The following is a 14,036-nucleotide window of genomic DNA, read 5'->3' as shown; positions in this document are numbered from 1 at the left end:
TTCTAATCGGCAAAATTTTAAAAACTATTCCGGGCTTTTGCGTGCGCTTTCCAAAAACAAAAATACATTTAGAAAAAAAAAATTCCAAGTTATGGAGACTTGGAGTGCGTGCCAAGGTGAACTTTAACCCAAACACGGCGTGTGTTTTTACATGTCGCCTCGCCAGCTCCTTGCACTCTGGAGAGGACGGGGCTCATTGTCGTGCTCGCACGCCGGACTCTGCGTCTCTCCGCCCGGCTACCGTGCGGGGGCAGGAGGGGGTCGGTTTGCTCGGGGCGGCCATAAATGGCCGGGTCGTAAGGTCAGGGCTTTGGCGCTTCTTTTCAAACCGGTCTCTTTTTTTTTTTTTCACGTCCCAACTTTTTCGTCCCCCCCCACCAACCCCCCCCCAGAACATTCCTCCTCCATCTTTAATCTCCTCGCGACTGACCACGTGGGAGCTCGCCTCTCGGAGCTTTTTTTTTTTGCAGACATGCGGGTTATTGAAAGAAACGCCAATTTCTGCGTTTGGATTATGGTTGAAGAAACGTCGCTGGTCGGTTCGCGGAGGGTGCACTCTCTTGGGGATTTCCTGTAAGTTTCCTGACGGTGCGCGGATATTTTTTTTTTTCCTTCACTCTTAAATTGTTGGGTGCAGAGTGGTCTTGCCTGTTTTATTTTACAGCCCTGGAGGGGGTGGCGTCTCATTTTAAGTTTTAAAACGTCTGACAGATTTATTTGCGTCCTCCCCCCCCCCGCGTGTAACGATTATTCTGAGTTTCGGAAGCAAGACCTGAGAATTAAATTTCTTCCGCCGTTATTTCTGACCCGTTCGAATTGCATTTGCAAATGTCTTAAGGAATACACGCGCGTCCGCCTTTTTAATGAATAAGTGTTTCTTCTTTTGCCTTTCCTGTTATCCACTTGGCCAGTTTTGCTGGTAGGAAGCCTTAGCTAGGTTTTCAGATCCTTTTGGGTGCTTGTTCCTTGCAGGCCAGCATGCTGTGGGTGGCTGGGAAGTTACACCATTGAACATTTTGAGCACATTCGTTGCAAATGAGACATCTGCTGCTCTTTTAGGTTTGGGGCGTATTAAACACAAACGTAGCATTTTTTAATTCTAATTTGCATCTTGCAGGTTCTGCAGGCCCCTTGGCTGAAGGGTCTGTTTCCCCAGCAGAGGGTTTTACAAAATCCCTCTCTGGTTATCGCTTCGACTGAGGGTCTGGTGGTGTGGATGTGCTTCTTGTGACAGGCGCTGTTGTGCCTTGTAGGGGTCTAGACAGAATGAGCTTGTGTCTGTTGGTAAAACTGTTTTTTAAACTGGAATCCCCTCGTTTAAGGTGTTTTGTTGAAGATCTTAATTCTCAAAAAAGCAGAGTAAGGAAGATATGTGCTTTGGTCCAGGAAAGCTGTGAAAGAGCTGCAGGTTTGAACCCCGTTGTTTCATCAGAGCGCCAGGTTTTCTCTCCTCGGAACTAAAACTGGTTTATGGTTCTCGTGGTTGGTTGGGTCCATTGCAGTGGGAAAAACCAAAAAATCCCAGATCTGATAAGTTTGGATTTCTCCAAGCTGTCGTATTTTTATTGATGGACTCGTATTTTTTTTTGTCTATCGGGCCCTTTTTCACGAGAGACGGGAGTTTTTCTAGGTGCAGAAGACGGGGACGGATTGCTCTGGACATCGAGAGCTGTTCTTCCCGTCAAGCGGACCTTCACCACTGAACCTTCAGCTTAGCTGCTGTCCTGGTGTTGTCCACTGGCTCATTCACTCGTAGTTTGACTCTCACGCTCGTGCAACTTTCTCTGGAGGGAGAGAGACCTGTGAGCAGGGAGACCGCTGACACAAGTAGTAAAAAAAAATCTTGGTCATCAGTGGTTGGTTGTGTCTGTGTGGTCCCCCGCCATCTCCCTCCACAAAAACTAAATGTTGTTTCTTTCCCAGCAGGCTTTGCTTCGGCCGTGTGCTGTCCGGGCCCTTCGGCGCAGCCTGGGGAGCCAACGCGAGGGATGAAGACGGGAGAGTAAGCAGACCTGGGGCGCGCAGGGCTCATTGTCGTGCAAAAGTGCTTACAGTGCAGGTAGCCTACACACTCTACTGCAATGCAAGCACTTCTTGCATTACCGTGCGGATTGCTGGCCTGGTTGCTTTGATTGCATGCCTTTCTCTCTCTATCTCTCGTCCGTTAACTGCCTGGTTAAAAACATGAAGCCTTGTTGTAACCCCTCTTCAGTCTCTCTGGGGCTTTGGTGGGCTGGAGATGTGGGCCCGCGTCTGCCCCCTGGTGGACCTCGTGTTAAGGTGCATCTAGTGCAGTTAGTGAATTAGTTTAGAATCTACTGCGCTAGATGCTCCTTCTGGCAGGAGGTGCCACAGAACCGGCTGCAGTGCGCGCCTCATCGCCCCAGCCCCCCCCCCCCTCGGATAAGACCGTGCCTGCTGACCGATGTGGAACCCGGGGTTTGTGGGTTAATGCTCGCACTGGAGGAGCGACCGAGATGTAAAGATCATGGGAGGTGGGTTTTGAGGCTGGGCGCCTCGCGTGCGGAGCTGGCGAGTTCGCCCAGCCTTGGCGTGGGCGTTCTCTGGGCGCTCCGGCCCTCTCTCTCTCCGTCGTTCCGGGGGTACGCTGGCGCACGTTGCTCTTGGCTGTGCGCGGCCTCCCGTCCCACTGGAGAATAAAGGGGGAGGGACCCCAGAGTAAGTCGGCAACAAGAATCCTTGTGAAGGCGGATGGTGGGGATTTGAGCTGCAAAGGGATAAGTGAAGGTGTTGGGGTGGCGGGGGGTGGGGGGTGTTGTGTGACCAGGCTGGGCTGGAACTCCTCTCCTGGTGCCGTCTAATGGTCCCCTTCGTGGCAGCAGGACGCATCCCCCTTGTGGCTGGAGGTCATGTGTCTGGGCGGTTCCAAAGTGCTCACAGTGCAGGTAGTGTTGCCAGATCTACTGCAGTATGGGCACTTCTAGTAGCGCCGGACTCCTCTCCTGTCCTCCCTCTCCCCCAGGGCCGGCTTTGCCCCCCGGATCTCGGCGTGCCCAGCCGGCCGCGGTCAGTTTTGCGTGTTTGCATCCAGCTGTGACGTCTTCTGCTGTGCAAATCCATGCAAAACTCTCTGCGTCCGAGAGCAGTGCAGCTCCCGGACCAGGATCTTTTTTTTTTGTTCTTTGCACGGGATGGTTCGGGATTTTCCTTCTGCGTGGCGCCAGGCCTGCCCAGACCGCAGGTCCCCTCGTTCTGCAGCCTGTGCTGTTTCGGGCGGCTCCATCGGTGTGCGTCGGAAAGAGCCGCCAGCTAAAAGATCTCGTGAAGTGCTGGGCCTCGGAACGCCAGGGTCTGACCTGATGGTGCCAGGATTGGATGCTTGAGACGTGTCGATATGCAAAAAGATCTTCGTGCTCTCCATTCGTGCATGCAGGTTAGTGTAAATAAAAACTGTAGCAGGACAGCAAGAACTGTCCCTCTAATTCTATCCGTTAAAGCCTTCAAATCACTGTTTTTGAAATTTAGAACATCTTGCTAAGGGAATAGAGGGATTGAGCAGGGTGGAGTGAAATAGTTGCATCTGCTGTTTCTCATGGGCCAAAGTGTATAAAGATTCTTTTAAACTTTTGACAGGTCATTTACTGTTAATTATTCAGGACATCAAGAAGTGGGGGGGGGGTCTTATGTTGTGGGGGTTCCCAGCCTTGGTCCTGTGAGCCCCCACACCTCTGGGTAGAAGACCTGTAAGTATTCCAGTCAGGCAGCTTGTTGGTTTTGGGGTGCCTGCTCTCCTGCGTGGGGTCTTGGGAGCCTGACCCCTGGTTCTGGAGTCTTAGTGATGCTGAGATTCAGCAGTGTGTGTGTGTTGGGAGCATACCTGCTTGCTTCAGAGCTCCTGCAGATGTTGCATTTCTTTCCGCAGCAGGTCAGGAAAGGATGTGAAGGGTTCCTCTGCAGTTAAATTGCAGCTTCATGACGCAGGTTAACTCGACTGTTTAAAACCAAGCTTATTTTTTTCAATCCTCTGTTTTCCAGAGGGTTTATTAATTGGTCTGACTGCCAGTTCTCAGCATTGGGTGCTCGGGACATGACAGGTCCCCTGAGTTGCACTGAGAGAGAAGCCGGGATCTTTCATTCCAGAATAAAGGAGGTAATGACCTGTTACACGTTAAGCCAGGCCATCAACTAGGCAGTTTCTGTCCATTTTAATGAGAACTTCAGATTGATGTCGATTTTTATGGAGTGAAGGTTGGGGCTGTCCTTGGTGATGGAGCACTACACCACATGGCAATAGTCTGATAGGAATGCCATTTCATTAGATAAGACTTTATTAATCCCGTAGGGAAATTCATGAAATTATCAGTAGTTATGATATTAAAGAGGCAGGTGACGTTAGAAGCAATTTCAAAACCATTACGATCTTGGGGAAAACAAGGTTTGATTTGTACCACAGCTTAAAATGCGTTTAATGTGAATGAGTCCTATTCTGCATATTGTAAATCGATTTTTTTTTTGTGTGAAAAGTTTCTTCCTCCCCCACGTGGTGTTTCTGCCGTATGACTTGTTTATGCGCCTCTGGGAACGGCGGGAGGTTTGCCTCGATCTTCTCTGTCCTCACGCCCCCTGGTGGAGTGAGGCGGCACTGCAGCCTGTGTGGGTGGCGCCGCGCTGAGTTGCAGCCCGGGGGACTCGGCAGGGATGTGCTGGAGTTCGCCACTGTCTGGCTGTTTTCGGGTGGATGACGTTGCAATTTTAGCAATCCTTTGGGGAAAAAAAATTGCACGGTATCCATCTGTAATCCGCCGGACACGCAGTTCGGGCAGAACTCCCCCCCTACCCAACACCTGAAGAAGATGTAAAAACTAAAACGTTCCTACTTCACTGCCTGGAATAATCCTTTCCTTGTTTCTCTCCTCTGCAAGGGCTTGTCTTTTCCCTTTTGTATGGTTTACCGTGTCTCAATCTGACAACGTTTTTGGAAAATAAAATTGCCGTTGTGACTGGGAATTTGTGAACGTGTGATTCTTTTTTTTTTTTTTGTAGGTGATACTCGTTTACAAGTAAACACTGTCGGTGATCCGTAACCATTACATTTACCCCAGTGTTGAGAGTAGATCTTGCTTTGGGGAAACGTTTTGCTCCGTCTTCGAACGGTCTGGTGGGCTCCTGCCCTGCTGGCTGCACTGGTGGGGTTACTCCAGGGAGGCTGTGGGCAGCCCTGGTTTGGGGGTGTCACCGTGCTCCAGCTGTATCAGGTCGCCCTTAAACCATCACTGGTGTGACGTGCGTTCAGGGTTAATTTGTTGGCATGCTGGTCCCCTCATCCCCCAGTGTCTGCTCCAGCTGGTCCCTGTGGAGGTGACCTGCAGCAGTGCAGTTTAATAATAATTGCTTACACTTCTATAGCGCTTTTCTGGGCACTCCACTCAAAGCGCTTTACAGGTAATGGGGACTCCCCTCCACCACCACCAATGTGCAGCACCACCTGGATGATGTGACGGCAGCCATAGTGCGCCAGAACACTCATCACACACCAGCTCTCAGTGGGGAGGAGAGCAGAGTAATGTAGCCAATTCATAGAGGGGGATTATTAGGAGGCCATGATTGGTAAGGGCCAATGGGAAATTTTGGCCAGGACACCGGGGCAGTTTCTCAACCAGTTACAAGGATCAGTCCAGCGCTTGCTCACAGTTCTGGGGCGATGTGGACTCCGAGGTTGAAACTGGCTGATTGTTTCAGCATTTAAGAACTCGCCGATCTTCTCCCGATTTTATTCAAGTTCTCGTTTATTTGTCAGTCCAGCCGGATACAGGTATACAGTGGAATGAAATTGTTCCTCCTGGTCCACTGTGCCAATACAGATGGGCCACTGACCGACGTAGACAGGATAAGGCAAATACATAATACAATTTACACACCCCACTGGTGGGGGATTTAAACCCTGTCTCTGGAATTGGGGTGGGTGCAAGTAGATTCCAGGGGGTCGAGGAGCCTGACAGCCTGTAGGGAGAAGCTGTTCCAGAGTCTGGTGGAGCTGGCCCGTACACTGCGATATCTTCTCTCAGATGGTAGGGGGGCAAAGGGTTTGTGGAGGTCTGTGAGGGTCATCTGCTGTACTGCAGGCCCTGTGTACGCTGCAGTTGTGATAAGTGACAGAAATGGAAGGGAGGGTCGATTGATATTTTCGGCTGTTTCCACAAGTATACAACGAGGCCAGATGCTTTTCACTCTGGCCTCCCCCTCTGAGTACCCTGCCTCGTCAGCCCTTCCTGCAACGGTGAGTCTTGATCTTCGTTCAGTCCTGCAGCTCGCTGATGAATGAGAATAGGGTGGCACAGTTTCACCAGTTGTAATGTGCTGCCCCTGATCTTGTTCTCAGAAGCAATGGGTTGTGTGCAATCAAAACTGTGTATATAGCTTATGATAAACACAGATCCAGGGGGTAAATGCTTTGCTATATTGTAATTATTTGAAGGGAGGTATTTTTGCTTGAATTGATGAAAGCTTGGAGCATCGTCAGAGTGTTCAACTTCCTCCCAGTGAAGCAGGTGAGTTGTTCATCCTTCTGTTTTCTTACTGCTTTATCAAGTTCGGGGTTGTGAGAGAGCTGTAGGCTATCCCAGCAAGCAACAGGCGCAAGGCAGGGTAGTGAGTTCTGTTGAAATGGAAGTTATCCAGCCATCATAGGGGAGGAGCGATGACTCTGTGGCTCAGGATCTGTGCCTGTGGCTGGAAGGTTGCCGGTTTGTATCCCGCAGTCGGCAGAGGAATCCTACTCTGTTGGGCCCCTGAGCAAGGCCCTTAACCCCAGCTGCTCCAGGGGCGCTGTACAATGGCTGATCCTGCACTCTGACCCCCAGCTTCTCTCCCTGTCTGTGTCTCATGGAGAGCAAGCTGGGGTCTGTGAAAAGACATGTTCCTCATGCAAGAAATTGTATACGGCCACTAAAGTGATCTTATCTTATACATTAGCAGAGTCCTGCATATTCCCAGATAGTGGACAGTTATTTTACATCTCGGAAGTTTCTGTGGGGCTCAGACCACTGTACATCTACACCTGCTTGTTAAGACACTTGAAGGGGAATGTAATACCTGCTGTCCTACTATAACGCCACGTTTTAAGATGTTATAAGTCATAAAACTTTTTTTTATAGACTGTATGGGCTCCACTATTGTGTGTTTGTAGTCACCCACCACAGTAAACATTTTCCAGCGTTTTCACAGGTAAGTAAGGTGGAAAAAACAGGCTTTGTCCTTTACTGCTCTTGCAGGAGGGTTCACACTGGGCAGTCTCTGCTGCTCTTCAGTGTCTGGAATGGAAATCAAGAGCTCTACACAGTGTGGGATCAGTGTTGGGCACCTGCTCGAGGTTCTCCCACGTGTCTAGGTTTTGTTGATATGTGAAGTGCGCTGTGTAGTTAAAACTTCTGATGCATGCAAGCTTAACAACGGTGACTGAGAGGCCTTGGCTGTAATTAAAAAGCAGAGCACACCGTGATCAGTTCCTGAAATGAGTTGATTGGGCTGTGGAATGTTTCGTTGGCCCTGTAATATTTTTCATTTAGAAGCTTTTATCGCAAGGGAGACTCGTTATTGCATCGAGATCTGTATTGGAAAGACAAAATATCGACAGATTTGTATCCCACTCGAAGCACGTTAGAATGTTTATTGCTGATGGTTTCCTACAGATAACCGGAGACAAACGGGAGACGTTGGACAGAGCCGGGTGTTTTTTTAATATCGTATACATTCTCGTGCCACTAGATGGCGGCAAATATACTGCCATCATTACCAGCACCAGCTCTGAATCGCTTGCCTGAAGTGATGAGCTTGGTTTCTTTTGCCGTGCAATTCAACAAGTAATCCTATTTAAAGTTTTCTAAAAAAAAAAAGATCTTCATGTCAGAATCTACTGTGCGATGAAGGAGTTTGTCGGCTGTTTGGAGTGTAGTGTCTGACCCTAGGCAGAGCTCTGGGCATCCTGCCTGGGGGTTGTGTTCGTCAGGTTTGTGTGATGCGCCGATGATCTGAGCCCGGGCCAGTCATCATTTTCCTCCAGAATTGTTTATCTTCCAGGGTGCAGTGTGCCTGGAATGACGATCTCATGAAGATGAACTGTGCCACCTTGTGAATGAATTGAATATCTACAGCTGACTGAATCCAGTTTGTCCCAGTATTACCCACCGGCAGCTGTGTGCTAAGGGCAATTGCTTTGCACTGTGAGGTGCGAAATGTTTTCTGCCTTTAATAAACAGCATAAAAAGTAAGTGGAAATTCACTTCCTTCATAATGAAGCAAAACAAAGCCACTAAGGACCTCTTCATCTACAATGTGTTCTGTAATATTTGTGATTTATGCACTAAATATGAACCCATTATGCACCAATGGGTGTGTAATTTGCTCTTAAATATTAGAACTGCACAAAGGCAGAACTGATATTTGCATGTAAATGATGTCTGTTTTTGTGGCTGCCTGGAGACTTCTCTCTGTCAGAATCTGCAGCTGATACACTGCCACCTCTGAACACTGCTTTCTGTGTGTGAGCCTCTGAAATTGTGTCAAGGATATTCAAGCACAAGCACAATGTTCCCTGAACATTGTTACTCTCCTAGAAATGAAAATATTGTGCAGGGCATTCCACAGAGCTTTTCTGACTATTGTGAAGGTATTTGGATATTTTCCAAGTATTTTAAATTGTTCTGAACAACGGGAGTGGTAATGCTGGGAATTGTACTAGGTTTTTGGAAAAGCTAAGCAGCTTTGCCAAAGGGAACATGTTAATGTGAAACTGAGACCCGTGATTGAAACCACAAAGTCAATCTTTCCGATTATTGGATTGTACCCTACTGTAGCGCACACTGCAATGCATTGATAACTGGAATATCTACAGGAAAAAAAAAACAAAGGAAAGGCATTTTTTGACATGCAGTATTCAATTCATCTCCTTTATAGCGTGTGTTTCAAAAAGATAATACTGGTCCTTTTTTTTTTTTTTTTTTTTAGTGTCAGCAACACCAGCAGTAAAATGCTAAAGGGAAGCAAGAATGTGTCCCCAGGGAGAAACGGGAGCTCTTGAAGTCTGCACATAGGATTCGCACTGCAGTCTTCCCCACGCAAGCTGTTGTAGTCAAGGTAACACTTGCTACCCACTAAGTCTTGGGGTCCGGTTTTAGTTAATTACCTGCAGATCTCTCTTGTTCCTTAACGACGGTGTGGGGGATTTGCATCCCCTGCTCCGTCGCGCTGTGCTGTGCCTGCAGCCTGCTTTTCAGAGCAGGCAGATGACCGTCGCCGCTCGGGCTGCGTTACTTACAGGATGGAAAGTTAGTGGAGCGTTTTTTTTTTTTTTTTTTTAATGGCTAACTAGGCCCTTGGTCGAGCGCTGCAGTCTGCTGCTGCTCGCGCGTCTGTGTCAGGAGGGAGAATCGCAAACTCCCGAGGTCTTTCGGGGGAGACCTTGGAGGAGCACAGTGCTCGCGTGGCAAGAACGTCACCCGAACAGCCGGTTCTCATGAGCGCAATCGAATAATCGTCCATATTCATCGCCTTGTGGGAGGCTTGTGCGTTTTGAGGGCGGGCGATCCAAGCAGACACGGAGCTTTCCTGCCTGGAGGACAGGGGCCCCCCCCACAGCTCCAGCTGTTACTGACCCCGGACACCACGGGTCAGTGCAGGTCAGGTGTGCCGCACAGCTCCGATCTGATCCGATCTGATGCGGCACACTCAGGGCGGCACTGAAGCTGATCACGCTCCCCGGCCATTGAACTGTCAAAATTCAAGTGAAAGGGCAAGAGGCTGCAGTATATCAGCCCTACTCACCACTGGCAGCCCTACTGGAGCTCAGGAGGTGTGAGCCTGGGCAGTACCAGGATGGGAGACTCCTGGGAAAGCTGAGGCTGCTGCTGGAAGAGGTGATAGTGGGGCCAACAGGGGGCGCTCACCCTGCAGTCCATGTGGGTCCTAATGCCCCAGTATAGTGACGGGGACACTATACTGTAAAAAAGACGCCGTCCTTCAGATGAGACATAAAACCGAGGGCCTGACTCTCTGTGGTCATGAAAAATCCCAGGGCGTTTCTTGAAAAGAGTAGGGGTGTTACCCTGATGTCCTGGCCAAATTCCTTGGCCTTTACCAGTCATGGCCTCCTAATAATCCCCATCTCTGAACGGGCTCCATCACTCTGTTCTCCTCCCCACTGAGAGCCGAGGTGTGGTGAGTGTACTGGCCAAAGTGTGAGAGTTTTCACACCTCGAATGGCCCATAGAGACGAATGTCTGGGACCCTGATTGAGTGTAGCAACATGTATTGCCTGTCACCAGCTTGTATACGCTTTAAGAGCTGCAATAAAAATGTGTTTTTTAGCAAAAAGAAAAACAAATTCAGGCCCAGGGGCAAGGCGTGCGCTGTGTCCTCGAGGCTCTTAGGCCCTGGGTTCGATTCCAGAGGTCCTTCTGTGTGGAGTGCGCAGGTTCTCCCCAGAGAGGGCGGGCGTCTCTGCGATCGTCCACTTCTCCGCGTACCCTGAGAGGACAGCCTGTCCCGCGCCAGAGAGGTCACAGCCGGACACTGTGCAAAGCGCGAGTCCGCTGGTCCTTCGGCTCCGGGCGGCCCGGTGTGACTCAGGAGCAGGAGAGCCCCGGGGTGGGGCAGCGGGCAGCGGGCAGGGCACGGGCGCGCGGGCGGGACAAGTTTTCTCTTTTCTGCCCGCAGCGGCGGCTGTTGGGCAGGTGGTCCCCTTCTCACTAAAAAAAAAACTAGGATTTCGTTTTGAATCCTGAAAAAATGAAATGCCTTTCTCGGGAGAGAGCTTTTTTTTTCATCTGTCTGTTTCGAAGGGGGGAAAAATAATGAAGCCGCCTGGGAATAATACAATAAAAAAAACAACTGTCCGCTTGTTTCATTTTGAAGGGAAAGTTCAGCGGGGCCTGTCCAGAACACCCTCAGCGAAGAGCTCCAGCTGTTTGGCAACAGCGAGGAAAACATGCTTTGACATATGTACCCTCCTCCACCTACAGTCTTCCGCATGCCCTTCAGATTATAAAGCGATTTAATATGCAAAATCTGCGTTGTTACCAGATGATAATTTTAGCAACCTGAGGGACATGTTTCACTGATACATACGCCCGCAGGCGGGAGGACACACGCGTGATGTCGAGGTCGCTGTGTGAGTGAGGTGGACCCGGACACGCAGGGGTTGTAAAGAATTGCTGGACAAGCACACCGCTGCGCCACGCGCGCTGGAGACGGCGGCGGTGAGAGCCGCGAGGGTCCAGGCGCGCTCCCTGTGTGTGGGTGGCGCGCGGGCGGTCTGCCCTGCGATTTAAAACTAATCCATCTCGCGCAGCCAGGCAGCAGTCGGCAGCGGGCAGCGCCGGCGCGAGCAGCAGCAGCAGCAGCGCGGGGCACCCAGGAGGCGAAGCTGTTGTTTCCCCGCAGTTTCGCTCTTCGCCGAAAAGTGGCGGATCGGGCGGGGGCAGGGAGCGTTGGCTGTGGCCTGGGCGAATTCATGACGACGCACTTCTAAGTCCGGAGTGGAGGGACGGGGCTTGCCCGTGACACTCACAAAGAAAGTTTTGAAGACGGCGTTGCTGGAGCGCCCGAGAATGCCTCACCCCGCTGGCGGCGTCGACGCGGATGAAATAATCGGTGTCGCCTGAAGATGTTGTCCCCGAACGCGTCGAGCTAGGCGTCCGGCGCCGGCTCCCCCTCCACTGCCGCCAGCCGCCGAAAAACCGAGTGGCCGAGACCCCCGCGCACCCGCCGGCTCGCGCAGGAGGACGCCGACGCCGAGGGGGGGGGGGGGCCCACGTTGGCCAGCCGCGCGATGATGGCGGGGGGCCCCGCGCCCGGGGCGCTCGCGCTGCGGGCGGCGCTGCTCCTCGGGCTCGTGCACCCCGGCGGGCAGGTGCCCAGCTGCCACGAGGTGCGCTCGTCCTTCCAGCTGCTCCACCCGGGGGTGAAGTGGGCGCCGGAGAGCCCGGTGTCAGGTAACCCCCGCCGCCTCTCCGGGGAGCGGGTTCTGCGCGGGCGGGATGCGAGTGGGCACCGGAGATAGTTCAGAAAGTTTTCAGACGCTGTAAACGGACCCGTTTCGCGTGCGGCTGTTAATGTTATTCGGCGTGGGAGTGCATGGGGCTGGTGATGTTATTATCTGTGTTTGGTGGTCACCCCTCCACATTCTCGGTGCTCTCCCGAAGCCGGGCAAACGGGGCATGAAGGCGAGGACCTACACTTACACTCACTGCCTGAAAAGCACCGGGAAGCCGTTAAAGGCGTTGGATAAGCGGGACGGGGCGAGGGGCGGTATCTTGACCTGTTCGTGCGAAAGAGTCGCGCTGGAAATGTGTGGGACTAGTTTTGCTTTTGGTCTTGCCGGGAAGTAGCGGTTCTCCCCTGGAGTCGCTGCAGAAGTGTCAGGGAGGGCGAGAAATAAAAGTGCGATTCGACCCGCTGTTCTCTGCGGAGAGCCGAGCCTTTTCTCTAGTTTCACGCGAATCTTAAAACTGGACGGTTAATAGTTTTTACAGGTATTGCGTTTCCTTCGATTAAAAAAAAAAAAACAACAACTAGCGAATGGAACAGCACTGCGCTTAACACGCGCCTATGTGTCCAGTAGTATCTATAGAAAAGGCTTTGATCGACGTGGTGTTTTGTTGTTGTTGTTGTCGTTGAAACCGTGATCCTGTATCTGGCGATGGACACCGGGCGTTTTTTTTTAATGACACGATCCTGACCGTGTGTTTGAAAAGCAGGTGAAGGAGCGGGGACCGCTAGCACCATGTGCGCAACGACGTGTGCGTGTTTCCAGTTTAACATCATCAATACATTTCGCAACGAAGATAAACCACGAAGAGGCGAATCTATAGAAACCAAAACAGGTTTTCTTGCAGTGTGTGGATCCTTTCCGAGTTTTCTGCTGCGCTGGGAAACGCGCTTCGCTCCGGAGGAATGAGACAGGCAGGAGTTCCCGGACAGCCGAGATCCGAGATCTGTTTCTTCAGAAACACAGGAGCCCTCCACTCTGCGCAATTCAGTTACAGACTTTTAAAAGCGCCCTGATGTTTTGAAACGTAGTTGTATTTTCTCGCTTCACATGTAGAAAAGGGTCCTGCTTTTCCTATATACTCGTTTCCCCGTGTTTCTGATTCAAATGATAGCATCTTATGACGTTTTTTTTTTCTCCCGGCCAAAAAATCTTGCTCGTTTTTATTAGTTTGATCGTTAAACACGAAATCGCACCAGTCTTAGTTAAACAATTTTTGTATCCGATGGCGAAGTGCTTGAAAAACAGCTCTTTTAGGGCGAAGTGGGAGAGTAGATAACCCTTCTAAAATCTGCACGGTACAAACGGCACTCGGTTCGGAAATACAGTTGGTGATTCCGGTTTTCGCCTGCTGGGCTCGGTATTGTAAGACATTACATCACCTGGTGCGCTCTTGCCGATTATATACAAGTTGTTGGTAATGTTCGTTTCACACGGAAGTGGGGGTACTGTGCTCTGTTCTGCATGGAGGGGGTGGCAGGAGTGTGGAACACGGCACCCAGCGGCGTTGCTACTTTCAATAAACGACGGAAATCAATGAACTCCTAAAATGGGCAAGTGAGCTCAGTGGGAGAGTGGCCTCCTCTCGTTTGTGTCCTTTCTCATGTTCTCATGTTGTGAATGAACTCTGCCGCCGCGTGGTCTTGTTCAGTTGCCTGGTCTTGGCCCTTGGGAGCACAGTTCCGCATTTTCTCCTCGTCCCTCTGTCCGCCTGTCCGCCTGTCCTCATCCCCTCGGCTCCCTGGTGACACGGTTGTGGAGGTGTCTCTCTTGCAGATCACCGGGCCCGTGGGTGATGCTGTCTGGAGCCTGCCTCTGTAGTGGCCCAGGAGGAGAGACGTTGGCAGAGGGTGTTTTGAGTCGCTGTATTGGACAGTGAAGCTGCACCAGGCTGTAAAGCCAATTAAAAAAAACAAAGCTACAGAAAAGCAGTGTTTCATCTTGGAAAGGAGGGGAGGGAGCTGTCGGGACAGTTTTTCGGGAATGAGGCGCTGGAGAGGGGCCATCGCCGTTTAGACACCCCGCACGGCAG

General features: G+C 51.0%; 1 protein-coding gene and 1 long non-coding RNA gene across 2 annotated transcripts in view; both read left to right on the top strand.

Moving 5' to 3' along the window:
- The first annotated feature begins 2,247 nt into the window (after positions 1–2,247).
- Positions 2,248–4,968, top strand: LOC148654016 (uncharacterized). Its single transcript, XR_015924920.1, has 2 exons — positions 2,248–3,394; positions 3,997–4,968. It is a non-coding gene; the product is annotated as an uncharacterized LOC148654016 (long non-coding RNA).
- A 5,978-nt stretch (positions 4,969–10,946) lies between these two features.
- gpc3 (glypican 3) overlaps positions 10,947–14,036 on the top strand; it is a 117,116-nt gene continuing 114,026 nt past the window's right edge. The window contains exon 1 of the mRNA XM_088597171.1: positions 10,947–11,948. Coding sequence (XP_088453297.1) covers positions 11,786–11,948 — 163 coding nt within the window. The 5' untranslated portion in view covers positions 10,947–11,785. The remainder of the gene's footprint in view (positions 11,949–14,036) is intronic.

This window comes from Lepisosteus platostomus, chromosome 10 (assembly GCF_059453375.1).
Source record: "Lepisosteus platostomus isolate fLepPlt1 chromosome 10, fLepPlt1.hap1, whole genome shotgun sequence".
Taxonomy (NCBI): Eukaryota; Metazoa; Chordata; class Actinopteri; order Semionotiformes; family Lepisosteidae; genus Lepisosteus; species Lepisosteus platostomus.
Note: the sequence above shows the minus strand (reverse complement) of the source record. Positions and strands in the feature narration are given on the sequence as shown.